The following is a 27,050-nucleotide window of genomic DNA, read 5'->3' as shown; positions in this document are numbered from 1 at the left end:
TTTATATTATTGGGAAAAAGTAGACTAATGTTGACTTTAATTTGTGTTGTTTTATAGTTTGGCCTGGTCATGTGATGTAGGCTAGTTCATCCCCAGTGAGTAGGCTACACTTACAATAAGTACGTATTAATGAGTGTGTGGTTAGTATGTTATATGTGGCCTTTTTCTTTTTTAATTTATTAAGTAACACTGTGTATTATGATATGATAAGGAATATGCCAACAAAGAAAGATGTTTCAGATGATGATTAACAGAAAATAGGCTAACTTGGAAAAACACATTTAAAAACAACGCGTAAAAAGTTAAAGTAAATAAAAGCGAACATGCAAACAAAAAAAAAACCTAGGCCTACATGTCACAGTTTCCAAGTCCGTGATGACTTTCTCGGAACGCGGACGTAGGGGCAGAGTGAGCGCTCTTACCTTTTCCCTCCTCTCTGCAGCCCAGCTCATCCTTTCCGCTACGTCAGGGCTTCAGTAAACGCCGCAGTAATGGATTCACAACACAGGGCGAAGGTCCGCCAGTGACAGGTCGCTGCAGTTCTGTAAGTATCCCGCTGTCGCCTGGGCCAGACTCAGCAGAATAAACACCGTAGGGTCAGACCAGTGTCGCGCTCACGTGCAGGGAGGATGTTGCCTTTGTGACCCAGACTGCTTTCACAACTCTAAAGCTCTAAAACAAGCACGGCTACACAGGACCATATAGGCGACCTTTGACATGCAACAGTTAATACCAGTTAATATCCTTATTGTGTGAGTGACAGCAATGTGAGTCGCCTATAGCAGGGGCTCCCGCAGTTTGTCATGCTCGGGACCCCCCCATAGATACACAGTAGATCATTAGACCCCCCACTGGATCAGGTTTTGCCCCATCTGAGAAGATTTTTATTGTTAGTCATGATTTAGTATAGACCTGCCTATAGTCTAAGTGGGTAGGAGGCAGCTAAACCTTCATCAGTCCCTATGAGTCATCCTTAGTCTATATTCTGTCACTATGCAAACCTGTAGGGAGTGAAAGAATAGACAAATTAACCTAATTCCCCCCCTGGGACCCCCCTCGAGGGCCCCCCGGGACACCCCCACTTCTCTACACTACATCCACTTCTACCCCACTGCATGTCGTTTCTTGTCGCACGAATCCATCGCAGAGTCCGGCATGCGACTCCCCCAGCGCTGAGCTCAAGATGAGAGAGTGGTGGCTTCATGTGGGCCTGATCTGCGTCCCCCTGGTCGCCGTCTACCTGCACATCCCGCCCCCGCAGCTGTCCCCCGCCCTGCGCAAGTGGCACACGGCCGGGGAGCTCTTCCACTTCAGAGGCAGCAACATCTTCTACCGAGGTCAGACTACAGGACAGTGAACCTGAGATCTGCTGTAATATTCCTAGAAACTCTTCATCAGGGTTTCCAGCTGTCCCCAAGTGAAATGAACTCCCATTGCTTTTCTTTACTTTCCTGGAAAACACAGTATATTTCATGGTGACCTCATGCTGCACTAGTAGGCATAAATATACATTTCTAACCAATAAAACCATCAGATTTTTCTCATTATTCTCCCTCTCCTCACACCAGACTCCTACGGCGCTCTGGGAAGCTCCGATGTCGTTATCCTGCTGCACGGCTTCCCCACCTCCAGCTACGACTGGAACAAGGTGCTCACTGGTCGTTTTGTGTCCCGACCCGTAGTTTTAATCAACACTGGAGTAAAGGGGGTTTTGTCTGAGGTCTGTGTGTTTTTTTTGTTTTTTTTCCCCCACCAGATTTGGGAGCCACTTGCCCAGCGTTTCCACAGAGTGATTGCGCTGGACTTCCTGGGTTTTGGCTTCAGTGACAAACCTGTAAGTTCACACTGTCCCCCCAGCCGGACTGTTTTAACTGATAAACGGGCAGCAACCTGCGTAACCTTCCCTCCCTCCGTCCCTCTACTGTGTTCCCTCCTTTCCCTTCCTCCCCTTCCCTGTACTTCACTTTCGTTTTCTCCCTGTCCTGCTTGTCTCAGCGGCCCCACAAGTACTCCATCTTTGAGCAGGCCAGTGTGGTGGAGGCCCTGGTGGCCCACCTGGGCCTGACCGACCAGCGGGTCAATCTGCTGTCCCACGACTACGGAGACACCGTCGCTCTGGAGCTGCTCTACAGGTGTGTGTGTGTGTGGAGTTAATTGACAAATGCGTAAATTGATAATTTGGCTGTCACCTCAATCTCTAACCATCTCTCTCTCTCTCTCTCTCTCTCTCTCTCTCTCACACACACACTCTCACATACACACACACAAACACACACTAGGAGTGACCAGAACCGGACGGGTCACTTGAACATCAACAGCCTCTGTCTGTCCAATGGAGGTACAGTGCATTCTATTAACTTTCCTATTGTTTCTCCTCTAGCCCAGCACCTGACTCTGCTGTGTGTAATTACTATCAGTCAAACTAAATGGACACTTTAGTGCCATTGGTAGGAATTGCCTAATGGGATCTTGAGAAAGCACTGAAATATTTGAAATAGTACTTTTCACCGCTCCCACTTTCCCTCTTGTTTTGTTTCCATCAGGAATATTCCCAGAAACACACTATCCACGACTGCTGCAGACGGTGAGTCACCTTTGTCTTTTCAGTCCTCTCTTCAGCTTATATGGATCGGTGCTATGTAGCATCATAACATGGTTAAATATAACCAGCCATGCAAGCAGATGACTGACTTAACTGGGAGTTGGGCTGTTTGGCTGCCAAAGTTTTCCCAGATGCATTGTGTTCTGTCTCTCCAAAGCTTCTCAAGGACTCAAGTTTTCTGGCTCCAGTTCTGACACGACTCACCAACTATATGGTTTTCACAAGAGGGTAAGCAGAGCTGCAGCGCTCACACACACACACACACATTAATTGATAGCAAAAAATGTAAAGTCTGTAAAGGTGTTATTAACTAAAAAATGTTAACACCTTTACAGACTGGATTGCACTTTATTTTGGAGACATTGAATAATAAACTTAGGGGAATTATGATTTTTTTTGCTTCCAAAACAGACAAAGAGTGTTGGAGTGTGGAATAGACTCTCCTACATGTTGAGTGTGTGAGTAAGACATGAAGTCGTTGTGGTTGTGTGTTTGTGTGGTAGGATCGGGGAAGTGTTCGGGCCGTACACCCAGCCCACTGACGCTGAGTTCTGGGACATGTGGACCGGCATGCGCTTCAATGATGGGAACCTGGTCTTGGACAGGTGTGTGTGTGTGTGTGTGTGTTTTGGGTGCAAATGGCCTTATTATCTCCAACATGGAGATTACGGCATCATTCCTGTTAGTTTGTCTGTCTGTCAGCAGGATATCTCAGAAACTTGTTAATATATTTATAGTAAATTTGGTGAACAGATTGGCCTTGGGATAAGGAATGATGGATTTGATTTTGGTGGTGATCCAGATTTTGGATTTTCATTAGTTAATCCTTTTTTAGCCATAACTATGAAACAAATGGAGATCAAGGCTTGATTCCGAATCCTAAGATTGTGTTTGCAGGATCAAGAAATCAATTTAACGCGAAATCTAAGTGATAGGAATTATATATTTGGGTGTAACAGCAGGTTGGAGAATTGTTCAGTGTTTATGTGTTGTACCTCTCTGCTCTGTATTTTGTGATCCCCCTTTCTCTCCCTCTATACAGTATTCTTCAGTATATCAACCAGAGACTGAAACACAGAGAGAGATGGGTGGGCGCGCTCACTTCCACCTTCATCCCATGTGAGTACACACACACTAAACTAACTATGTATTAACCCAGCAGTCTGGGCTAGCAAGTCGCTAAGAGAGGCTAAGCTGCTTAGCCTGTGAGGAGTAGCCTCTTAGCCCATCTGTGATCCTTAGCCCAGTAAGGGGAAGTGGGGATTGTGTGTGTGTGTGCATCTAAAACACAGCAGAAGCACAAGTTCATTCATTAACCAGTGCCGTTCTGATCAGTATATCATTTGAAATGTTTGAAAGAATATGTGAAAGAAAATGTAAAAATCTTCAAGAAATGTCCTCTGTCCTGATTAAAACATCTTGGCACTGAAAAAAGTCTTCTGCTCCTCTGTAAACTCTCCTGAAGCACTCTCAGTTCATCCCTCCTCCTCCTCCTCCTCCTCCTCCTCCTCCTCTCAGCATCCTTCCCTTCATCCTTTTTCCTCCCTGACTCCCTCTCATCCCTCCTTGTCTTGCAGTGCACATGATCTACGGACCCTTGGACCCAGTCAACCCTCATCCCCAGTTCATCCGTCTTTACCAGTGAGTCTTTACCTCCCTCTCATTCTTAAACACCTTTCTTTGTCAGTTTTCCCTCAACTCCCTCAGTGAATGTCCAGGAATGAGGACAAATGGCAAGGAAAGGTGAAAGGTTGTTTTTCCAGATAATCTGAACATGATTCCTCATTTCTGCTGCGCTGTGATTTGATTTGACCCAGGTTGCCATTGACATCTTGGTACTATCTGTAGGATGTCACATCAAAACATTTAGTGATTTGATATAGGTCATTAAAATTGTCACACATTGTTGGCCTATGAAGTTGAGCTTTGTTTCAGTTTGACCTTGTTCGTGAAGGTAAGTAGGAATTTGGACACTTATAGATAAGTTCATGTCTTTTAAAAGGCTGTAGTTGTCATTTGGCTTATGTTGAGCCTTTAAAACTGCTGCTGATTTGTTTAAAAGGCGTGTGTTTCTGCTCTGCCTTCAGCCCCTTTTTGTTTTCTTGAATGTGAGTGAAGCAGAGAACAAACTGAAACTGCTTTCTGGGTGGATTTGAAATGAAAACCACAGGATTGTGACGCTGACATATCTTCTGCGCCACCGGGGAAGTGTTGATGCTTTGGACAATTTAACATCATGATCTCATAGCAGCATTTATCCAGAGAAAAAGATCTTCAGCTGGTTTTGAACTGATGTTTTAATTTCCTTTGAATGAAAATACTGCTGCCACACAGGCAGAAATGCATTAAGAGATTTCCTTGACTTGGTAATGAATTTCTTTAAACAATTCAAATAGATTATCAGGGATTGGAAGTGTGCAAAGTCTATTATTCACAGATTTATTTATAGAAGACATTTGCACACACATGAAAAAAATGTGTGGGATTTGAGCCTACCACCATCTAATGTAATGTCATGCAACATAACCACCAAATTTCATTTTCCACCTTTATCCATCATTATCACTGTTTTCAGTTACAAACCACTTCTTCTTCTTTCTCCTCCTTGTGCGTAATGTCCTCATCCCCAAAAATTGAAGTGAGCTCTTGTTCCTGCAGGCAGCTGGTCCAGAGGTCAACAGTGACCGTTTTGGACGAACACATCAGCCACTACCCCCAGCTGGAAGACCCCACCGGCTTCCTCAACGCGTATTTCAACTTCATCAACTCCTTCTGACGAGTTAGATAGCTGACTCCCGAATGCAACACCAAGGCTCAAACCCATACTTAGAACTATACAAGCCTTCTGCTATTATGTTCATATACAGAAGCTTTATTTCCCCCAAAATATCTTTCAAAGACTTCTATTGAATTATTATATGTGATGCAAAAGTACCAAAGTTAGTGGTGCGAGGAGTCTGTCCTTATATCCTGATTATGACCAAGAGGAATGTCTCATCAATTTGAGATTTGACTAATTTACCAGCATTAAGCCCCGAGGTGTCAGTTGCTTGGAATACAAACATTTAACAGCTATGAACAGTATGAATATGAACAAAAAATGAGTTGTACTTAATGCTAATGCAATAGATTGATGGCAAGTTTGTAACGTAGGAAACCTCACAGGAAGCATGGTAAAGGTTAGGCTGTGTGAGCATCTAACTGTGGGACAGTATTTTAATTCTATTCATTTTATGTTAGTTGTGATGTGAATCCTGTTCAATTAAGAATTTTCAAGCAACTGCATCCTATGAATTTTGATATGATTTTCTACATTTGTCTGTTGATGCAAAACAAATTAAACGTTAACTTTTCTGCAAATAAAAATAGTTTTGTAAAAAAAAAAAAAAAAAAAGTGAGTGTCTTCAGTTAAGAATGCAACAAATGAAATATGGTGTACTTTAAGTCAGAATTTATTAGATTTGACAGATGTAAGAACTTTCCTCTTACAGACAGGAAACATGGTAAAGACCAGTAGACAGTATAAAGAAACAACTGAAGTCATTCACCTCCAAGATGGACACAAGTGTGGATGTTTACACATTAGTTTACATAGTAGTAGTAGAACATGTTTTTCAGGTTGTATGATGTCAGCGTAATAATCACAACAGCATCAGATATTTCTTTTTAGCGGCATCATGTTAACCCACAACACACGCCGCACACTGAGCTGACAGACATAAGGGCGTCGTATGCGGAGGGCGGTGAAGAAGACGGGTCGTCGTGACACAGGAGACAGTTTGTCATGTGGAGCTGGAAGGTGTCGTTGGCACGGAGCTGGACCGCGAGCCTTTAGCCCACGGAGGCCAGGATGACGTCGACGGGCGTCTCCTCGCTGCTGCGCACCGTCACCTGCATGGTGACGCCGTCGGCCAGCGCCAGGCGGGCGCGGACCAGCACGTCGTGACCCCCCCGAAACACACCTGAGGAGAGGCAGAGGAGCTGTCGGTCAGGCTGCTGCAGGCCAATGACATCACACTAGGACGGAGCCATGCAAACCAGAGTTGGCATGACTTAAAAGATCCTTAATTCACCTTAAAACGTGTTTTAAGGGAAAAGACATTTAGACTTACACATCTTGACCTAATTCTGGATGTAGCTGATAACATTCAATTCACAGTCTAATCCTAGCAGTGTTTGGGCCACACTATGCTAGTTGAGTTACACAGGGACAACAACTCTTAATTACACATCTGAATTTAAATATTCCAGAGGATTACTCCATACTCACCAGCGAGGAACAGCACATGCGAGTTCTTGTTCTCGGGAACTTTGTCTGAGCGCTCACACGGCTGCATTCCCAGGAAGCTGATGATGTTACCCACCGCCTCTGTACACCAAAACCACACATTAGCCAACACTGTTTGTGTCTCAGTTATTGCTTAAATCTTACATGACATTGCTTAAGATGTTGCTTAAATCTGTCAAATCAAATCTGATCAAATACTGAAACCTCAGCAATTTAAATCCTGACAAGTATGTGAACTACTGGTGAACTACTGCTATAAATCCAGTTCAACTCAAAAAAAAAAAAAGAGTGAAAGCAAACGATAACATTTGTTCAACTAGTTAAGCACCCAAGGTAACATCCAAACTAAATTTTAGAAATAATGCTAGTCAAAGAAAGAAACCAGGCCTTCTTTTTCACCCTTTGAATTGTGTAATTTGGGAATAATCTGAATTGGTGAGTGTGCGTACCGTCTAGAGTCCGTACAGACGCCAGCGCAAAGGTCTCCTCCTTCTCAAAGTCATCTCCCACCTCTTCCCAGGCCGCTCCAAAGTTTGGCTTCAAAACCTTCTGGATGTGGTCCGCTACCGTCACCTCCAGATCCTCCAGCTAGGAGCGGACGAGTGGAGGGAGAGGAAACGAGAGGAGGGGAGGACAAGAAATGAGTAGGAGATGGAGAGAAAAACACAAGACAGAAGGAGAAGTTGATTCCACTGACTGAAATTCATTCTTCCTGGTTACTTTTCGATAGTTTGTCTCCTAGATGCGATTACGTACCACATATTCATCATCATAACCATCATCATCAGGCTCTCCTGTGTTGGGGTCGCAGTCTCTAACCAGGTACTTCATGGTGCAGCTGAATGTGCAGGACACTGCGGACAGATGGGACGTAACATGTTTTTAAAGACTCATATACAAGTTATGTTTACCCCCACACACGTCAGGTTAGCTTGATAAGGAGGTAGTGAATCAAATGCCTAACTGAACTGATGCAGTTGCAAAAACACTACCACCTAAGCCTGCGTTAAAGCGAGACAAATCCCTGCCACCTCCCACCCCGTCGCCCAGCCCAACCCAACCCCAGTCCCAGACAGTATTCCTACCAGCGGTGGGGTCGTCGTCCGGCAGGCGGACCAGGCTGTAGCAGGAGCCAGGCTGGCTGTAGGGGAGGCTGGCGGCAGGGATGTAGTGCAGCACCTCGTAGGCCTCCGACGGCTCCATCTGCACCACCACCTGAGACACACCGCCACGCGTTAGATCGCATCTGATTTATTCCTGTGTCTAAACAGTCTGAGATCCTGAAATAAATGCTGAGAAATTACATCCTCCATGGGTCCTTTGGCTCCCTTTCCACTCCTGGATTGGTTAGTGTTTACTTGCTATTTTACCCAGAATGTGAAATACTTACTTTCTGCAGCAGCTGGTCGTTGAGGGTGTTGGTGCAGTCGAACTGGAAGACCATGTGTCTGGTGAAGGTGTGTTTGATGCAGCGCACCACGTACTCCGTCTCCGCCTCCGTCAGCTGCACCGGCTCGGACGACTTGAAGAGCGGACCCAGGCCCTGGAACTCTGGGATGGACGCCAGTTGTTCTATTGGATGGACGGAAAGGAGAGACGGAGAGAGAGGAAGAGGAGGAGGAAGAAAGACCAATACACAAGATAAAGAAAAAGAGGAGATAAGGAACCCAATGATCATTTCTATCTGCTACCACTTCATTTACATTTAAGACTGCAGAGTTAATGGTGTATTACTGATGGCATTTTGTTGACTATATCCAATCCTAGAGCTACACAAGTGCAACAGAGGGTGAATATTAAAATCAGATCTAAAGAATAGAAGCTGGTAGCACTCTCTCTTCTTGAATCCCTATTGTAGCATTGAGATTTTCCCACGCAGGACAAACTGTCTTACCCTGATAAATGTCCTGGCGTGACGGGGCCAGCTTCTCTGGCAGCTTGCTGGTGGCAACGGGGGCGATTTCTGAGAGGAAAGAAACAACGTCAGCCATCTTCCCCACACTGAACCTGAATCCAGTGACAACATGTGAGCTCAGCAGGAAACAGTGGACCATAACAATTACCACAGACAGAAAATATATTAGAGTGAATGCTAAGAGGTCCAGGTTCCCAAAAGTGTCTTGGCATAAGTAAGATGATCACAGTCCAATGGTTTTCAACGGAGCAAAAATGACCCTCGGCACCTTTGAGAAATAGGCATGGTCACACCTTGGTAGCTTAATTGTTTTATCGATCAACAGAACATTTATTGATTATAATTTTTTTGATAATAGATTAATTGTTTTAGTCATTTATCAAGTAAAAATACCAAACATTTCTGGTTACAAGCTAAGATTTGCTGCTTTTTTTCCATTTCATATCATTATAAAATTAACTTTTTGGGGTTTTTTTGGTAGCTGGTCAGACTAAGTAATTTTAAGAATCGCTTTGGGCTCTGGTAACTTTATTTTTGACTATTAATTGATTCATCGATAATGAAAATAATCGTTAGTTGCAGCCCTAATTGTCTGAATTTCGAGTCTAACCCAGCCTGGGGTGGTAACAGCTAGTTGTACCTGTCTTCTGTTCGGTGATGGGTGTTGTGGCCAGAGGGACGGTCTTCATGTCGAAGGGTTTCTCCGAGGGCTCCAAGGTGTACTGGTGCAGGGACTTCTCCAGGCCAGGGACAGAAACTGACAGGCCTGAGAGCAACACACACCGGATGGATAATTAACACCAGACAAATGCTGGGAAACTTGTGCTGCAGCTGCTTTGGCAGGAGACCAACTAAAGTGTCTCCTTTCCATTTTAAAAAGTACACATCCTGTACAGTCCCACGGCGCACTTGTGGTTTGCGAGCTTCAGCTAGTTAGCGAAAAACATTTAAAAAATAGATTGTAAAAATGCAAATGTCAGCCATAATACAGGTCAGATGGATGTAAATTGTGTCCAGAAAGTCCTTCTGTTTTGTGAATACAATATGCATTTCCAAAAGCATACATTAAAAAAAAAAAGATTTTTCCTGAAATGTTGACACATTGTTTTCTGAATATGAGAAGACGTGCGAGTTGTGTCAAAATCTCTGACTGTACAGAAGGGCTCCACCATATACCAAGTGTGTCTTACCGTTAAAGATGTAGGCTGCGTTGAGGGCCTTCTGCTTCTGCTGTAGCACGTTCATGTAGAAGGTTGCTCTGTCACGCACCTCGTCATCACTGTCCATCATACACCTACAAGAATGCATAGTATAGTGCTTACAGTACATTATATGCATGTAGTCTCAATTTGTATCTAGTATATAGACACAAATTACACAAAACATGACTACAATAATAAAAATGTTCCTCTCAAATTCACTCATTTTGGGGCAATTCATGACTATTAAAATTCCCATTATGTTAGAGATAAAAGTCTTAAGAATTCACAACTTCTCAGCACGTCAACCGCTATATTACACACAGTGTAACCAGTAATCTGTTTCTTTGCATATTCCTCAGAAAGGTCAGCGTGCAGGGGGAGACAGTAGCATTACTATAACAATATATATAGCAATACTATAACTAATAACTAATGACATAAATAAATGTAAATAAAAGTACCTCTGCATGAGAACCAGCACACTTGGCAGCAGATCATCGTTCTGGGCTCCAAATTTAGCCAAAGCGCTGACCGCAGCTGGAGGTGGAGGGAAAGGGAAAGAAGTGTTTTAGTTAGTTTAGTTTTAGACAATAAAAACCTCCACTGACACTTAATGAATGACATTCTCTCCGGCTTGGTGACAGCTGCTTCTCGGTCGGGGTGAATACTGAGACACACGCTGTCCCGATCTCTCTCACCTGCACGAACAGCCTCGCTCTCCAGCACCACGCGGTTGAAGATGAAGCGGATGTACTTGGAGGGCGAGGGGGTGCGGGGGCCCTCCTTGCCCAGTAGGTGCAGGATCTTGGTGGCCAGCACCGTGTGTTCGCAGTCCTCGATGAACTCACACAGGTGGGCCAGGCCGGTCTCTTTGCTCTCTGGGTTCTCCTCGATGATGCTGATGATGCAGTCCACGATGGCCCGCTTGTACTCAAAGCCACCCTGCAGGAGAGGGGACAGACAGTCACTAGGAGTCTTGTACCTGACCCGAAACTCAAACAGAGTGAAGCATTCAGAAGTTTTCATTGAGCAGCAATGATCAAAAGGCTTTGGGCCAATGTGCAATATTATCATGTGTGTTGTCAGGACTGACACAAAGCTTATTATCTGATTATATAATGATAACAACCCATCCCCATGCATGCCACATGCATGCACCACATTCACCCACACCCACACCCACACACCCACAGACTGACAGACTGACTGAACTCTGCTAATCTGCACATGGAAACTAATATGAGTAATAGCTATTTAGCCTATCCATCAACCTAGTTGTACTTTACACATCTATCATTCATGCATCTTTTGCTAAATATCAACCTAGTTGGACTTTGACTATGCCAATGCTGCTATACTACCACAATTCTTCAGCCTGAAGTGTGTTTATGTACGGTTTGTTGTCACACAACACATCTTGTCTGCACTATATGCGAGGTCCTGTTATGTTTTGTCTTGCACCTAGAGTGTCAACCTTGTATTGTGTAATTATCTGAGTTATTTGTAATTACCAGCACCAATTAACCACTTTAGACTTTGTGCTTGTTGGCTAAAGAAAGTGACTCTGAAAACAGCAACAACGACATTTTTTGTTGTTAGTTTTCAAAGATACAGCAAGTCTTTAACATACGAAAGCACATACACACACACCTGTGTGGTCAAAATCTATGCTATAAAGTCCCATGTCAAATGTTTTTCCATGGGTGTGATAAGGTGTGCTAACAGGTATACACATCCTAGTGTGCAATCTGTAACTACCAGGGATGACACTGATAAGGAAATGCTCTTTGCAGGGCAAATACCAAAGTCTGACTGAGACCGGCAGCTTGTGCTGAACTCACATCATCTCTGAGCATGTTGGACAGGAAGTTCATCATGACGCTGTGCTTCCTGGGATACTTCTGACACAGGGCACTGATGGCCTGCACCACTACCACCTGGAATACACAAGTATCAGGACATAATCAGGACAACTTCAAAAAAAGAAAAAGAAATAACAGGATTTACAAGGGGGGAAAACACAGTGAATCTAGAATCGACATGAGAAATTAATCTTTTGTGACCACAAATCCTACAATCCCCCATTTATTTAAGTTAAACAAGTATTGGATTTCAGTGTGAATAAATCATTCAGGCACAGGATAATGACAATCCAGGTCTGGATTAATACTCCTGGACCTGGATTTTCCATCTGGCGTTCTGCCTGGCCATCATTCTCAATAAGTTGCTCTTGGCTGGCATGCTTGATGTAAAATGTGATACTTTGCTGATTGGAGGGGAAATTCTCTGTTTGTTTAACTTCCACCAGGGAGGTCAGAGGTCAGGCACAGTAACAGAACAGAGCTGGTAGGAATTCAGTGTCTTGCTCAAGGACACTTCAGCAGGGCGGATGCTTGTCAACACGGGGACTTGAACCCTGCTGCCCTAGGCCTAAGTACTTAGTTTTCCTGCCTATTCAAATAAAGCATAAAAGTAAAATGAAGCTGAAAACTAAACCAAAACAACAATGTCTGACCTTGAACTCGTCTGAGATCTCGGAGACGAAGGAGGAGATCTGTTTCATGAGTCGGTCCACGCTGCTCTCGCTGCCGGTCTTCAGCAGGGTGGTGATGGCCAGTGTGGCGATGCTGCGGTTCGAGTCCGTGATCAGGTTCTCCAGGTCCAGGTTACACGCCGTCACCGCCGACGGGTGCTTCATCGCCACCTTGTGGCCACAAAGGGAATGTCAAGGTTGGTATTCACTTAGTACAGTACTATATGTTTAAGTGTAAGCATTTAGTGTGTTGTCAAGGAAAATATAGTACTGCAAAAACATCCCACTCCCACTCATGCCTGATGTATCTAGCTGAGAACTGGAAATGAACACCAATCTTCTACAGAATTGCCTTAAAATATCATACGAATAAGGTTAGAATACCTGTGCCACTCAATAGCTCAGCCATATTTACTTTTACAAACAAAAAGGTGACTTGTGCTTATATATTCAGTTATAATAAGCTATGTAAGGGAGAGATGAAGAGTGCAGCTGTACCAGGGCTGGGCAATAATTCAATATTATCGTTTATCGTCTTTCAGTGGAATCATATCGTGATGATATGAAGATATTTTGATATCGAGACACACATTTCTGCTGTCTAAATTGATGATGACAAGCAAATTTAACTTAAAAACTCAGATAAAATGAGAAATGGTAGGAATATTATTTGAATATTTCTGTTTTGTTTGACACCACACCTAACATTACCATTCAGTTCAATGAGATGAACATTCATTTGATTATTTAACATGATTTTGCATACATGAACCATATCATGATATATATTGATATCGAGAAAAATCCTTATGATTATCATGATATTGATTTCAACCATATCGCCCAGCCCTAAGCTGTACCTTGTTGAGGGTCCTGACTGCAGCGTATCTCAAGGCTGCTTTGGGAGAACTGCAGAAGAGCTGCAGCACTGCAGAAAAAAAACACATTCACAATGAGACTCAGAGAGCCAAAGAGGTTGATATGATGAGGACAGTTCATCTTACAACCGAATAAAAACATTAGGTAAATCCGTGTTAGGATGGTACTTTATTCAATACCAAAATTAATCAAAGAAATAAGGTTTATGCTTTCAGTCAACAATACCTACCAGAGACCGCGGGGGCCAGCTCCCTGGCAGTACAGTTGGGCATGTGGACGATGGCAGAGGCGGCTTCGTACACCACCATCTCATTCTTGTTCCTCAGGCAGCTCTCAATGAAGTCAAACAGGGGGCTGTCGTGACTGCAAACACACAGATAGAATACAGTATTGTAAACAACGTAGGGCTGTAATGGCTACTTCAATATCACAGTAATAACAGACATATGGCATTCGAACGGGTGACCTTTCAGTCACAAGCCTGCTTCCCTAACCTGTAGGCTACCAATGCCCCCAAGAATAAGTAACGTGGCCATGCTAACAGACATTAAGAGAGAGTGGTAGCAGCACTAGGGAGTTAGCTGTACCCTGCCTGCAGGTATCCAGATGTGCTGTGTGTATCTATTGGTCCATTAGCAGACTGCAGGTCTACATACCCTCCCTCTGTCTCCTCCAGCAGTTTGCTGGCGATCCGGATGAGCATGCAGTAGGCAAAGGGAGACTTGAGACCAGACTTGGTGAACTTGTTGAGCATCTTGGACACGGCAAGACGGTCATTCTTCCTAAGGTGGTACAACAGGCCCAAGGCATGGTACTGGAGGGACACACACACACAAGCTTTGAGATTATGCATTGTCCAAAACACGTATCAATCAATTCAGCTTCATTTGAGTACCATAAGCTTGGATGAATCTTATGAATACCCTGTTATATGCTTTGATAAGTCCAGTTAAGCAGCCCCGCCTAGGGCTGGGCGATATGGACCAAAAATCATATCTTGGTATTTTTAGGCTGAATGGCGATACACAATATATATCTCGGTATTTTCTATGAAGTGGGCTAAATGTTCAGTTGTAAGTAGGGCTGGGCGATATGGACAAAATCAAATATCACAATATTTTTGACCATATACCTCAATTTTGATATTGGGACAATATTGTAAGGGATGACTATTGGTGCTTTCACAAAATATTTACACGATGAGATTTTTGATAAATAATCATCAGTAATGTGGATATAATGACTAGTGGGTAAAGGCAAATAATAGAACAGCTAGAACAGTCTGGTAAGAAAATTACATCGCTTTACTGTAATGCAGCCTTTAAAACCAGGAACAGACAACACTTACGCCATATCACGATATTATGATATCCAAAATGTAAGACGATATCTAGTCTCATATCACGATATTGATATAATATCGATATATTGCCCAGCCCTAGCCCTGCATACACTATAGTAAGTTCAAAACAGTATCAATTCTCAGGTGTATGTGCATGTCTGTCACACCCACCTGGACCATGATATTATCACTAGATGCAGCCTCCTGGGCCTCGTTCACCCAGCGCTTCACCACGTCATAGCTCATCTTCACCATGTGCTGAAAACACACAGAAACCGAAAGGACTGTATTACCCACAAGCCACGGCACGTCCGCATACAATTGTACAGGACCACAGCAGGACAAACGTAATCTCCAGTTGAAAATGAATGGCAGCTGTATGTCTGTTAAGCAGACCAACTGAAAAATTCTATCCAGATTTGTAAGTGAAACCTGTCACCGTCTCATGTCTTACCAGTGAGGAGACCAGTGCTGAACTGGACACACTGGGCACCTTGTCAACGATGGCCTGCTTCATGTACCTCTCAATGGCCTGCAGCATGGTGGTCTGAGGGAAACACATGTCACAAACGGTGCTTCAGTTTCTTAATTACAGAGCATGAAGTTAGTCTAGTGGGCAGTCACTCCACAGAGAGAAGAGAGGGGGAAGAGAAGAGGGAAGAGGAGGAATGAGGTAAACCATACAGTGGGGGGGGCAGAGGTAAAATATGAGGGAAATAATGAGGAAGACTTAGAATATGCTGCAAAAGCCATTACATGTTACGTTTTCGCTTGAGACATGCATGGTGTTCTATTATGCTGTTAAGATCTCATCTCCCACATTTCATTGTTTGGAAAAGTAACAAATCCTTTCTGTTCTTGCATTGAAGAGCAAACTGATTATTATTCCTTCAAACAAGTTGCAAAGTTGCTTAAAGAACATACAGTATGCCTTCATCTATGATGAAAGCCTTTAGCGTTTTTGTTGATTATTTGCAGTGCTGCATGCTCTTTTGTTGCGTGCAAGGGGAAAGGTGAAGGAGGAATGGAGGGAGGGAGGAGAAGGAAGAGAAGGAGGGAGGGGAAGGAGGGAGCACCACTCACGTCAGTGATCCTGCAGAGGGCTCTGATAGCAGGTCCTCTGTACACGTCTTCCTTGCCAGTCATGTCTTTGGTCAGGCTGTAAAACAGCACAGAAGTAGTAAATTAGGCACTCTGTAGCCTCAAAAGACACAGAACATTTGGCATCAGTGATAAAAAAGACATATCCAAAAGAATCAATTATTGTTTCCTCTGTAGTTTTTCTCTGTAATAATTTAAAATGAATTAATTTTTTGCCTAAAAGACCAAGTCAGTTTTTCAAGATGCAATATCAATGTGAGCAAAAGCCAATTTTTGTGCAACCAGACCTGTCACTTAATGCATCCTGGTGTGACTGGTTGATGAAAGTCACATTAAAATGACAAGTTTAACCATATAATAGGAATATTTTAGGGAAAACTTGACAAAATGCCATTTCAGAGGTCTTTCTATTCTGCCAAGAAAAAATGCTGGGGGAAACGACAGTATATGCATATGTGTGATACTGAAAACAATCCACATTAAAGAACTAACCTGCTAGTGACAATGATGACATCCTCTGAGATGTTGGCCATCTCTTTGATGGTCAGGTAGCACATCCTCCTCAGGGTTTGCTGAGAGGACAAAAAGTTTGAACTCAAGTTTGAGTGCACATCACTGCAAGCACTGACTAAAAAAAACAAGCTCTCAACAATCCACATGAGACAGTTAGAGAGACACAATTAATGACTGAATGAACAAATGAATGAATGACCAATATCTTACATCATTGGACTGAAAGAGCCTGGTCATGGCAAAGAATGCCTCTGTAGCCTCTGTGGTCCCAAAATGCTCCCCCTACATTAACAAAGACATGTAGATAGAGAGAGTAAGTGAGAGAGAGAGCAAGAGGTGGACAGACACTAAATTCAGCAGTCTAATAAATAGCCAGATTGTGTCTTAAACCACCTTTTACCTGGTTGAGAAGGTAGATAATCTTGGTGAGGATGTGGAGACATCTTCTGGGGTTGATGGGGGTCTCATTGAAGATACGTGCCTGTGAACAAGAAGGGGAGAGCTTTGTTCACTTCACTGGTTAAAGTATTGTTTCTGTCTCACATAAATGTATGTGTTCCTGATGCCATGCAATAACAAGTGTAAACTTTACCTCCTGCAACACTGCACTCTTCTCCAGATGTTGGAAAGGGTTCGACCCACTTCCTGTAAGTCAAAACATCAGGGTTAGGCTCCTGTGTTTTCAAACACTCTGAGTTGTTACCTAATCAAATTATTTAAAGACAATAGCTGTGCGCATCTGGAAGTACAGTAGGCAGTTTGGTTAAATGCAAGATGACGGTGGCTAGGGTTGGGTTTAGTGTACATGTACAAATGGAGCAAGAACTGAGAAACACAAGAACATTAAGGACAGATCTCCATGAAAGTGTAATTATAACAAGTGGCATACATCTACATGTAATGGTCAGAGAGGTCACGTATCTTGGCGAGCTAAATTAACAGATATAAAGACATCCGAGTGAGCCAGCCTAGCTTGCAATGCTAATCTTAGTAAATAAGCTAACAGTTACGCCTTTGAAGAACACTGAAGTTAGCGGATTGATTTTGACATTTCTGTAACAGGAATTAGGGGGTGTTCCATAAATTTAAATGCAGCTGCAATTTGTTTCATAGTTAACCTAAATACATTACATATAATCATAAATTATCCTGCATAACCGGCTAACGGCCAGGTCAACCAACTAACCTGACAGCTAGTTAGCTAGCAGGCTAACGCCTTAGCTCCCAAAGCGAGCAAACTCTTGTCAACCTAGACGTCGTTTTCGTTTTTCACTGTCACTATCAAAAGCAATAACTTTGCAATCTTACCAGATTCTTCGTCCTTCTTATCAAATTTTTTAATCATCGTAGCGGAATGAAGCTCACGGATGAGAGCGAATGATGATCATGAGAAAAGCTACTTCCACGTAGCCAAAATTAAAGCTTCCTGTGAGAGTCCACGTCGACGGAAAACACGTCAGATGTCGGTCCGCATCCTGACCGGCGGAGGGCGCTGTCCGGCCTCAAACAGACAGTACATCAACAAGTTATAGGGTGAAGCCAAACCTCCTTGGTGAAGCCTAAAAAGCCGAAAACCTCTCGAAAAACCTCTTTGCTTTATTTACTCAGCGTATTTATTAGTTCACATTTTTGTCTATCAAGTAAATAACTTTGTAAAACTGTTGTGACTTTATAGATATTGGCTATTATTATTATTATTATTATTATTGCAAGTCATCAAGATGACAAAAATTAGGAAAACAGTGGAAACCTATCTCTCACTGGGCCCAACTGGGGTGTAGTTAGCCGGATGGCCGCAGGATGTCGACTTTGTTGCTCTGCGTGCTGAGGTTCATTGGCTGATTAGTTGATTCACTTGGTCTTCTTTGGCAGGTGAAAATCCTGACCCCAGCGTTTAAAACCTTGTATAGAGTGTATGAGAATATTCCAACCACACCCACTCACAGCCCTCTTCATAATTGCACAAATCCCTTCCCAAACAAACAATGTAATTTGTGTCAAATCCCCCAAAGGTTCACTAGAAGCAAAGGTATAATCTGTGCTGTCATGAAAATACAAAGATATGATTGTATGATTTGAGTCAAAATACTTATAAAGTAGCCTACTCTGCAGATACCAGTGTAGATCTATACCTGTCACATGCAGCAACTTTTCACTGTTAAAATTCAGTGAAAAGAGTCTTATGGACAAAGATGACAATATAAAACTTTTTAGTTTTTGATATTTGAAATGTGAACAAATCAGAAATCTGAGGAGTGAAATCAAGTTTTCATAATGTGAAATCTTAAAGATCTAAACTCTCTTCAATGAGTGAAGCTTTCAACATGCAGAGATAAAAATTTCAATGATGTGAAGTGAGTGAATGAGAAGAGAATCCAGTGTTTTGTGGACATGAAAAACTATTTTTATTATATTTATAGAAATGTGAATAGACTGAAAAGAGTGATATTGGTCCTGTTCGTCTTGCCTGTCCCCTCCTGTGAAAACAGAAACTTTTGCTTTACAAGGTTCTATATTTATTTACAAATGCATGACACACCTTTTCCTGAAAATATGGAGGCATATTATCTGCAGTATGCCTGTATATCTGAAATAATCCTCTCATTCAATTGTTACTCTGTTTTCTGCATCATACGTCATGAAGCTTTTGCCTACAAACAGAAAAAAGTATCTACAAACTTTGTAAACAGACCTGCTTTTTCCAAAAACATAAATAACTCCAAATATTAACAGCCAATGGAGCAGAAATACATTTTTGAATGAGGTTTTTTTTATATTTTCACATATAGGCTGTAGTGAAAAGTAATGATTTATCTATTAACTTACTTTACCCACCTTTTTATTTGTGGAATAGAGTTTATCCAGCCTGCAATAAAACTGTATGACAATTCAAAGTACACATTATCAGGGCAGGAAACTAATTAACAAGGAATCTTCCCTTCAGAAATGGCAATTACTGTAATTCTATCTTTCTAAAAATGTACCTGCGTGACAAAAAGAGTGAAAGGGATAACTAAGATATAGTGAAACAAATGTAGCCTAGTTAGTTCCATGTGCTTTATTTGAGGAAAAATAATCCTTTATTTTGAGTATAAAAATAACAGACATCTGATGAACACATACAGTACATTCCCATGCATTTACATTTCACTGTTTCATAATTTTGCGGTCGGCTTGTACATCATTTGAAGTGTTTCTGCCTCTTCTCCATGTTTCACACTGGAATCCTGCCTGACTGCAGGCTGCCATCCGCTTCACCGGCTCAATTAGTAAACCCTTTTAAAATAAATGAAGCAGTGAGAATACCCCGATTTGATGAAATGAAGCCTTTTAATGAGACCGTCCTCCAGATTATCATAATAAAAGTCTTACTATCAAACCTAATATCAAGATTATGCATCAAGGCTGTGAGATATTTCAGTGGTCTTTTGCTCAGGATGGAGGAAAACTGTTTCATAATCAGAACTGCCAGTGGTTCTCAACTGTGTTCATGTCACAGACCCCCAAACATACCAGTTTGTCCCAGAAAGGTTTCCATATGGGAAGTTTTTTGTTGTTGATGATTGAGTATTGGGCAGCGAAGGAGATAACAGCGGCGTCCTGATACATCCTTATACTGAACATTCTGTAATTGGGATAATTTCTAGTGAATTCAATTATGTAAAATAAAGTCTTTCTCATTTTGCTGGGGTCCCCCTGGATCTCCCTCAAGGAACACTGGGGGTCCTCAGACCCCAAGTTGAGAACCACTGATCTATAGGCAACTACATTTTTGGCGTTTTTCTTTTCTAAAATTCTAATCTGAAGTAAAATTTGAAGACTAGGACTTCCATCGCTGGACTGGACTGAAAAAAATGTCCATCTTCACAAGTCATTTAGTGTCATACTCAGACTCAACATCTTAAAACAAGGAAAAATCACAGACTTAGACTTGTTTCCAATGCAGTTTCACTTGTTTCAGAAATTTCCTCCAAACAAGTGACAGTATAGAGTCTGCTAAAATAGCCAGATCCTCAAGAAAATTACATGTTTCAAGAAAATGTCACGAAAATTAATGAAAATTCTTGGAAAAAAGGGTTGATTTGCATTGGAAACAAGTGAAATTCTGTCACCCCTACTGGCAGAGCTTTACAAGATGGAATGACTAATTCAGATCTGATTATTTGCAGTGTTTGCAGTTGCAGTGGTGTTACAGCATTATAATTGTACAGTTTCATTTTTTTCATCCTCCCTTGTTCAGTGCAGTTTGTCTAGCATAGCAATAGCAATAATAACCTTAGAAAACCTTCATTTTAGTGAAACTGAGGTCTATACTGAAACCACTGCAGACAGTGTTCATCTTAGCAAGTTATTTAGTACTGAATCTTAAAATCTTATTTTTCTTAAATCAAGTGAAATAAATCTGCCAAGGGTCACTTGTTTCCAGTGCAAAATCAACTTCATAGATTTGATACAATCTTGATACAAGTGGAATGACCTTGTTCTTACTGTTTTGACTTTATTCTGACTTGATTCAAGATATTGACTCTAGTTGCTAGAAAACTCCTGAATCAAGTGAAACTTCACTGGAAACACTTGGAATTTTCTCATAATCTTCACTAATGCCAATATAAATAAATAAAAACTGAATATGATAATAAATTACTTGTCAAAATACACTTTTTTAACGCATTACTTTTCCCAGTAGGCTATATTATTATCATCCCCTCTAAATATTAGATTGAAGTTGAACTGTCCTAAAACTATGATTTTTCACTTCCTCAGATTAGTTTATCTCAAAATTAATTGTCGTCCTCTGTCTAGATGAGAAATGGCAGAGAATTTTATTTTTTCTAGTGTAAGTATTCCCAGTACTTTAATTTCATCGAGCAAATAGTTGACAAAAACTTTTATTCCTCAAACCATTCAAACAACTCAGTTATCGCGATATTTGAAGGAAAGAGACATCAGCTAATTTTGACGGGGTGTAACGGGAAATTAATGTAACGAGTAGGCTATTATAACGAATTACTGCTCCCACGGAGTAATAGGTTAAGTAATAGCGTTAATTCTAAAAGGAATAACGAGTAGGCTAATTCATTACTTTTCTGAGTAGCGCGCGCCGCACGAGTCATGGCTGTGTGTGTAAAGTTGTCCCGGTTCACTTCCTCCGTCCGATCTGCGCCAGGAGACGCGCGTTGTCTGCCGCCTTGGCGCGCAGGTTTTTGGCTTTGGCTACGTCGAAGAGCACGTTCATGATGTTGGTCGGGACGTCCAGCGACAGGGTCAGCCGGCTCCTCCGGTCACTCTTCCCGCTGTTTCGGAGCATCTTGCCTCGGAGCTTCGTCCGGCTCATGAACCTGTAGTTCGCGGGACCTGAAGTCCTTTTTTCCCGGCTGGACTCGGCGGAGGAGGAAGAGGAGGAGGAGGAGGAGGAGGAGAGGTACTCCGCCGACTGCAGCAGGGAGCCCCAGCCGTCCAGAGCGGGGTAGCCCGGCTCCTCCTTCCTGCTCCGGACCTCGGCCGGTGTCCGGTCGTCGCAGAGGAGGTCGGAGCGGCTCTGGTAGAGGCGGAGGCAAAGGCTGGAGGTCGGCGTGCACAGGACCGAGAGCAGCAGCAGGGTCTTCAGGGAGGACAGCATGCTGATGCTGCGTCCTCTGGGAGGGACCCGCGGACCAAGAGGAGAGGGGGAAACAGTGTTGGTCACTTTTTTACAGTGAAGTTTTTTTTTATCCTAACTCTGCAAGCATGTCCATCTTAACAAGTCATTAAATCCTCCTTATTGAGTCCTAAAGTCTCATTCATCTTAACGCAAGTGAAAAAAAAATGTCAATCAGGATGAGATAGGCTACATCCAACTGTCTCCAAGTTTCACTTGTTTTAGAAAGTGTCATTATCTTGAAATAACGTCAAAGCAGACAGTTCACCCCTCTAACATCAAGATAGTCTTTTAATTGAAGAAAATTCTTGAAGCAAGTTGGTTTGCATTGAAAACAAGTAAAAGTATCGTATCCCCACTGACAGACTTTTCCCTAAGAAAAATAAGATTTGTAGGACTGAATTTAGGATTAAACGACTTGTCAAGATGGACATCGCGGTGTAGAGCCTGTCAAATGAGCACGGATGAAAATAAGTGTAACTTGTGCTGATGAAGTTCAGCTTGACTCAAAAATATATAAGGCTGCTCTTCGATAGCTTTTCAAATTTGCACCTTTGCACCTGTTTATCAGCATGTTTAGCGTCCAGTTTGCTATGTGAAATACAACGGGTCACAAAAATTCAAACAATAATTCAGTAAAACTTACCACTCGTGTCCTATAATAAAAAAGTACAGTATAGAGAGGACAGGTTACACGTTCTCCTACAAAGAAAAAACACTGTAACACGCTAAAAAAAATCCTCAAAAGTTGATCTCTTCTAAGAAATCCTTATAAATGGATCTGTGCGAAGGTCACTTGTGGTGAGCAGTGTGCGCTGCCGTCTGACCACCAGTCTGTCGCTCGTCCATTCCCACTGCATTCATTTAGTAGGAGCCATGAAACTGCAGCCCTGCGCCAGCAACAACGTCATCCCGCTGACATTTTGGTCTCCTGTAAAGTATCCCATTGGTTGGTGATGCAATGATGTAGCGATAAATAAAAAGACTGGTAAATTGTGACCTCCCGGTGATGATCGTAGGCGTCACGACCACTAATATAAACACAAAACACTTAGATTTTCAGAAAATATTTCATCTATGTGTTCATTTCCTTAAAACCCTAGCTGCTTCATATAACTTAAATCAGTCTGGTGTTACTGTTTGATGTAAACTGAATTTATACAAAATATTAGTTACATCTTCCTGATATTGAGTTGCAGCCCCTTTTGCACAATCCACATCTCAACTGTCTCAAAGCTTCTCTAACTCGTCTGCTTCTCTTTATCTACATCTCCTCCTTTGTGGTTGGTATAGATTTAATAAGGGACATCAATAAGGGATAATGGCTTTTACCTGGATTCACCTCATTAGTGGACTTCATGAAAACAGTAGGCTAAGTGTTGTACATTCAGTTGAGACGTGTTTACCCTTCACTCCATCCCAGGTTTTAATGCACTGACAGTAGTGTGAGTTAAATTAACGCCCCGCTGATAGGCCAGTACTAGATTTAACACAAATATGTTTCATTTGTCAGTAGATAGCATTACGGGTTTTGTCTTTTATCGCCTATGAAACTGCAATTACAAACGAGAATGGAGCCCATTTGAGCCCAGTGCCCGGCTGCTGTTCAGCACCACGGACAGCTCCACGGGGTTTACCAGCTGCGTTATGCGCAGTGCTTCAAGTGCTTCATGAACCAGGCACCAAATATTTATTTTAAATTTTGAAATGTATGGAAATGTAAAAGAGAGAAGATGTTACACTTTATTGCCACCCAATGTCATATTGCTTAGTCTCTTATGCTTGCTTCAGTACTTTTTTTTTCTCTATCTACCTTAGAGTGGGTAGGGCTGCCTGGTTAAATAAAGATGAAATAAAAACAATATACAGTATATATATTAATGTCACACAGAAGATTTGAATATCATTGACTACACTACCAGTCAAAAGTTTGGACACACCTGATTGAATGTACTATGTTTTTCATTCTCTTAAAGCCATTTTGAGCTAAAGGCTTCTGCTTAAATGCTTAAATGCTAGACATATATAAATAGTGAAGTTTTGCCTATGTATGAATTTCTTTCCAAAGCCTTTGCCTTTCCATCAAGGCAAAGGGCGGCTACTTTAAAGAATTTAAAATATAAGATAGTTTTGATTTGTTTGACACTTCTCGGGTCACTGCATAATTCCATTTGTCTTATTTCATAGTTTTGATGTCTTCACTATTATTCTAAAATGTGGAAAATAGTAAAAATAAAGAAAAATGCATGTGTCCAAACTTCTGACTGTTATGTGATTTGTATTTTGGATTCCTGGTTATCTGATTGCAATAGGAAGAGGGTGTCTGACATCTCTAGATCATAGTCTCAGTATAGACTAAGACTAATATAGATTGTATGCCACATACAACATGGAGCACCTGCAGTGATATAGTCTCCTGTCAGTGTGAGACAGAACCCAGAAGGAGTGAGGGGATCAGAAGGTGTTGGGTCAAGCTCTAATGAGGAGCCTCATTGTGGGTTTAACATGACTGTATAAGTCTTTGCAGCTGGAGTGATCACAGTCCATGACACGCTCTGCAGCGAAACGTCCTCCCACTCTTCCCTCTGCTCTATAATTGATCTCTGAAAACCTTGGAATTAATTGTGCTCCCCTTCAACTTCAGTGGTAAATGCGCACTCTCATTAAACTGACTTTGGTGGTTCACATTTTTGGTAGTTACATGCAAGGCTGAGAAAGGATTTTAATACATGCATGTTATGTGTTACTTTTCAGCACAAGATATGTTAATAGCAGCATATTGTTGTGTTAAAATGTACTGTCATTAACATATGTTGTGCTGAAAAATTACACAAATGTGTGTTGTCCCAAAGAAGACACACATGTGTTAAAAATGACACATACTTTTTAAAGTGCAGTTTATGTGTGAAGGCCTGTTGACCACACTGTAAAAGTCATTTAGTCTAGTATTGAGTCTTAAAATCTTTTTTTCCTTAAAACAAGTGAAACTTGTCCAAACTTTTTTCTTGAATTGTCATTATCTTGATACTAGTGGAGTCATCTATCACATTTCAGGATTATGCCAAAATTATTTAAAGTTTATCTGCTTTGGAAACAAGTGGAAGTATCTCACCCGCAATAAATAGATTTTTTACTTGTTTTAAGGAAAATGAGATTTTAAGACTTAACGCTAGAGTGAATGACTTGTTACGATATTATTGCAGTGTGGGACCGGTCCTGTGACTCCACTTAGTGGTGGTGGTGTCCAATTAAAACCCTCTGTCACCACATCTTGCTGTGGCATCTTAGTGGGTGTGTGTGCATTACAGTGCAGAATCAAGACTAATGTGAAGGAGCCTTTGTAGGCTTATCAGTGCGAGAATCAGCTGTAACTTTGAGGAGAATGGAAATCCTGCTTTAATTACATGGAATATTCTCAGTAGCCAACCCTTGGAGGAAATCTTAGTTCAACAAAACTGGTGGTGGAGCAGGAAGAGCATGTTGCCTGGAAGATGTGGCAGAAAGATCAGTGTCGGGAACGAGAGGACAGAGTAAGTTTATTTTGACATAATGCGCACTGTCATCAGAGCAAACTAAAAAGTGATATCATCCTCTTCAACATGTGACTGGGTGAAAATCTAACGTCATGCATTTTCACGGTCACGCTGCCAGAAACGCCGTCCCGTCCGTGCCTCCCCGCCCCCACGCCCACGCAGGAATCCCCTGCTAAAGCTGCAGTCTGTCCGATGGAAAGTCCTCCGGCCCGTCCTCCCCTGTTGGCCCCTCATCTGGCTCCCAGCCTGACCCATAACACCCCCTGCCAAATGGACATATGTACTGGAGGAGAGGTGGCAGCAGGCAGCCAGATACCAGCTTTCTTATTTTCACACCGCTATTGACAATACATGAGATAGAAGACAGAGGGTTATATAAAGTGAGAGAGCGGTCAGTAGTTGGTAGATGGATGGATGGATGGATGGATGGATGGATGGATAGATAGGTAGATAGATAGATAGATAGATGTTATAATTAGTTAGTTTAAAATAGCATTCAAACTGGTCACTATGCCAAGACTGAACTAAACCTTCCAAATATCAGTTCAAGCCAGGTCACGATGGTACTCCCACACACACACACACACACACACACGCACACATATTTGTGTGTGATGAGTAGGCATATACACAGTGACACATGTAAACAGTTACTCAACAATAAATGTACCTGTTGTGTGGAACAGAAGGACACTGAGATGTCCACTAAAGTAAAGACGGATTTAATTTTGTCAGTAGTGTCAATATTAACCAGTTTCCACAGACTAAAACTGAGTCAAATGTCGGTCTACTTCAAGAATACATCTGTAAAAAAATCTGTAAATACATTCTGAGAAATTAACAAATTAACATGTTCATTCACATTGTGCTTTTCAACAATACAACAAAACATACAAAGTGTTGAAATACAGTATATACATAAAAACAATATAAAACACATATTGATAACATTTTACACTGTCATGTACAAAATAAGCGTCTTGTTTGGCGGCTGTTGGCTTCATCTCCAGGGTTCAAGGCCTGTGGACATAGTGAGCATGTTATATATAATATATACTATAATGAAGATCTCCAGCATAAGGTATTGTCTTAATTATCACTTTATTGTGTCTATCCCCCATTCATGTACCAAAATCCTCTGGCAACCTCTCTCTACCACCCAGAATCTCTGTGAATCATCTGATTAGCTGACAAAAATGTATTTCAACCGTCATCTGATTGGTTCTCTACCTCTCCTCTCCATCCCACACCACTTCTGGCACTCTTGTCTTGAGGAGAATCGGTTTTGGTTGCCACCGCAGCCTCCGTACACAAACGGCCGGCATTCCCCGGAGCGAGGGTGGAAATACCAGAGCAGAACAAAGTCTGAACATCCCCCCTCTGACATGGGCTCCAGGCAGCGCTCAGCAGCTGGACCTGCACCTGGGGTCAGAAGAGAGGGCAACAAAGGTTAAAAGAAAGAGTTAAAGCTGCACTAGGCAATTTTTAATGTAAAGATACACCT

The 27,050-nt window shown here is 42.0% G+C and overlaps 4 protein-coding genes across 5 annotated transcripts in view; 1 reads left to right on the top strand and 3 right to left on the bottom strand.

Annotated features, from left to right (window-relative positions):
- The first annotated feature begins 491 nt into the window (after positions 1-491).
- On the top strand, positions 492-5,958 carry mest (mesoderm specific transcript). 2 transcript variants are annotated; one of them, XM_071542787.1, is made up of 12 exons: positions 492-544; positions 1,148-1,337; positions 1,569-1,648; positions 1,757-1,834; positions 1,996-2,132; positions 2,280-2,338; positions 2,544-2,584; positions 2,760-2,830; positions 3,106-3,207; positions 3,645-3,721; positions 4,180-4,243; positions 5,265-5,958. In XM_071542787.1, the coding sequence occupies exons 2-12, from the start codon at positions 1,184-1,186 to the stop codon at positions 5,284-5,286; spliced, it is 885 nt and encodes a 294-aa protein (XP_071398888.1). In that variant the 5' UTR covers positions 492-544; positions 1,148-1,183; the 3' UTR covers positions 5,287-5,958. The 2 variants fall into 2 exon arrangements, with proteins under 2 accessions (XP_071398888.1, XP_071398887.1); XM_071542786.1 differs by having other exon boundaries at positions 5,261-5,958.
- Positions 5,959-6,038: 80 nt separating this feature from the next.
- copg2 (COPI coat complex subunit gamma 2) lies at positions 6,039-17,806 on the bottom strand. The gene is made up of 24 exons (XM_071542783.1): positions 17,684-17,806; positions 16,968-17,020; positions 16,776-16,856; positions 16,586-16,657; positions 16,355-16,434; positions 15,845-15,920; positions 15,216-15,308; positions 14,933-15,019; positions 14,076-14,233; positions 13,649-13,782; positions 13,401-13,468; positions 12,523-12,711; positions 11,849-11,944; positions 10,706-10,949; positions 10,469-10,544; positions 9,996-10,099; positions 9,446-9,571; positions 8,785-8,853; positions 8,281-8,462; positions 7,976-8,105; positions 7,647-7,744; positions 7,340-7,478; positions 6,873-6,971; positions 6,039-6,564 (listed from the first exon to the last, which is right to left on the bottom strand). The coding sequence occupies exons 1-24, from the start codon at positions 17,718-17,720 to the stop codon at positions 6,434-6,436; spliced, it is 2,622 nt and encodes an 873-aa protein (XP_071398884.1). The 5' UTR covers positions 17,721-17,806; the 3' UTR covers positions 6,039-6,433.
- Positions 17,807-21,515: 3,709 nt separating this feature from the next.
- Positions 21,516-21,995, bottom strand: ucn3l (urocortin 3, like). Its single transcript, XM_071542793.1, has one exon. The coding sequence runs from the start codon at positions 21,993-21,995 to the stop codon at positions 21,516-21,518; it is 480 nt and encodes a 159-aa protein (XP_071398894.1).
- A 4,329-nt stretch (positions 21,996-26,324) lies between these two features.
- Positions 26,325-27,050, bottom strand: part of col7a1l (collagen type VII alpha 1-like) — a 60,841-nt gene continuing 60,115 nt past the window's right edge. The window contains exons 108-109 of the mRNA XM_071542784.1: positions 26,777-26,968; positions 26,325-26,566 (exon numbers count right to left, since the gene is read on the bottom strand). Of these exons, the coding sequence (XP_071398885.1) occupies positions 26,547-26,566; positions 26,777-26,968 (212 nt within the window). The 3' untranslated portion in view covers positions 26,325-26,546. The remainder of the gene's footprint in view (positions 26,567-26,776; positions 26,969-27,050) is intronic.

The sequence above is a fragment of the Centroberyx affinis genome, unplaced genomic scaffold (genome assembly GCF_046629955.1).
Source record: "Centroberyx affinis isolate AG114_WGS23_722 - 3 ecotype Tasmania unplaced genomic scaffold, CSIRO-AGI_Caff_v1 ptg004184l_1, whole genome shotgun sequence".
Lineage (NCBI taxonomy): Eukaryota > Metazoa > Chordata > Actinopteri > Beryciformes > Berycidae > Centroberyx > Centroberyx affinis.
This window is presented reverse-complemented; position numbering and strand designations above follow the sequence as displayed.

Excerpts from the sequence above, each read along its gene's own strand:
- mest (XM_071542786.1), top strand. The coding sequence starts at position 1,184 with ATGAGAGAGTGGTGGCTTCATGTGGGCCTGATCTGCGTCCCCCTGGTC. Across the intron at positions 1,835-1,995 it reads TTGGCTTCAGTGACAAACCT|CGGCCCCACAAGTACTCCAT; the intron begins GTAAGTTCACAC and ends TGCTTGTCTCAG. Across the intron at positions 2,339-2,543 it reads CCTCTGTCTGTCCAATGGAG|GAATATTCCCAGAAACACAC; the intron begins GTACAGTGCATT and ends TGTTTCCATCAG.
- copg2 (XM_071542783.1), bottom strand. The coding sequence starts at position 17,720 with ATGATTAAAAAATTTGATAAGAAGGACGAAGAATCTG. Across the intron at positions 10,545-10,705 it reads GAGCGAGGCTGTTCGTGCAG|CTGCGGTCAGCGCTTTGGCT; the intron begins GTGAGAGAGATC and ends CTCCACCTCCAG. Across the intron at positions 8,463-8,784 it reads ACGCCAGGACATTTATCAGG|AACAACTGGCGTCCATCCCA; the intron begins GTAAGACAGTTT and ends TCCATCCAATAG.
- ucn3l (XM_071542793.1), bottom strand. The coding sequence starts at position 21,995 with ATGCTGTCCTCCCTGAAGACCCTGCTGCTGCTCTCGGTCCTGTGCACG.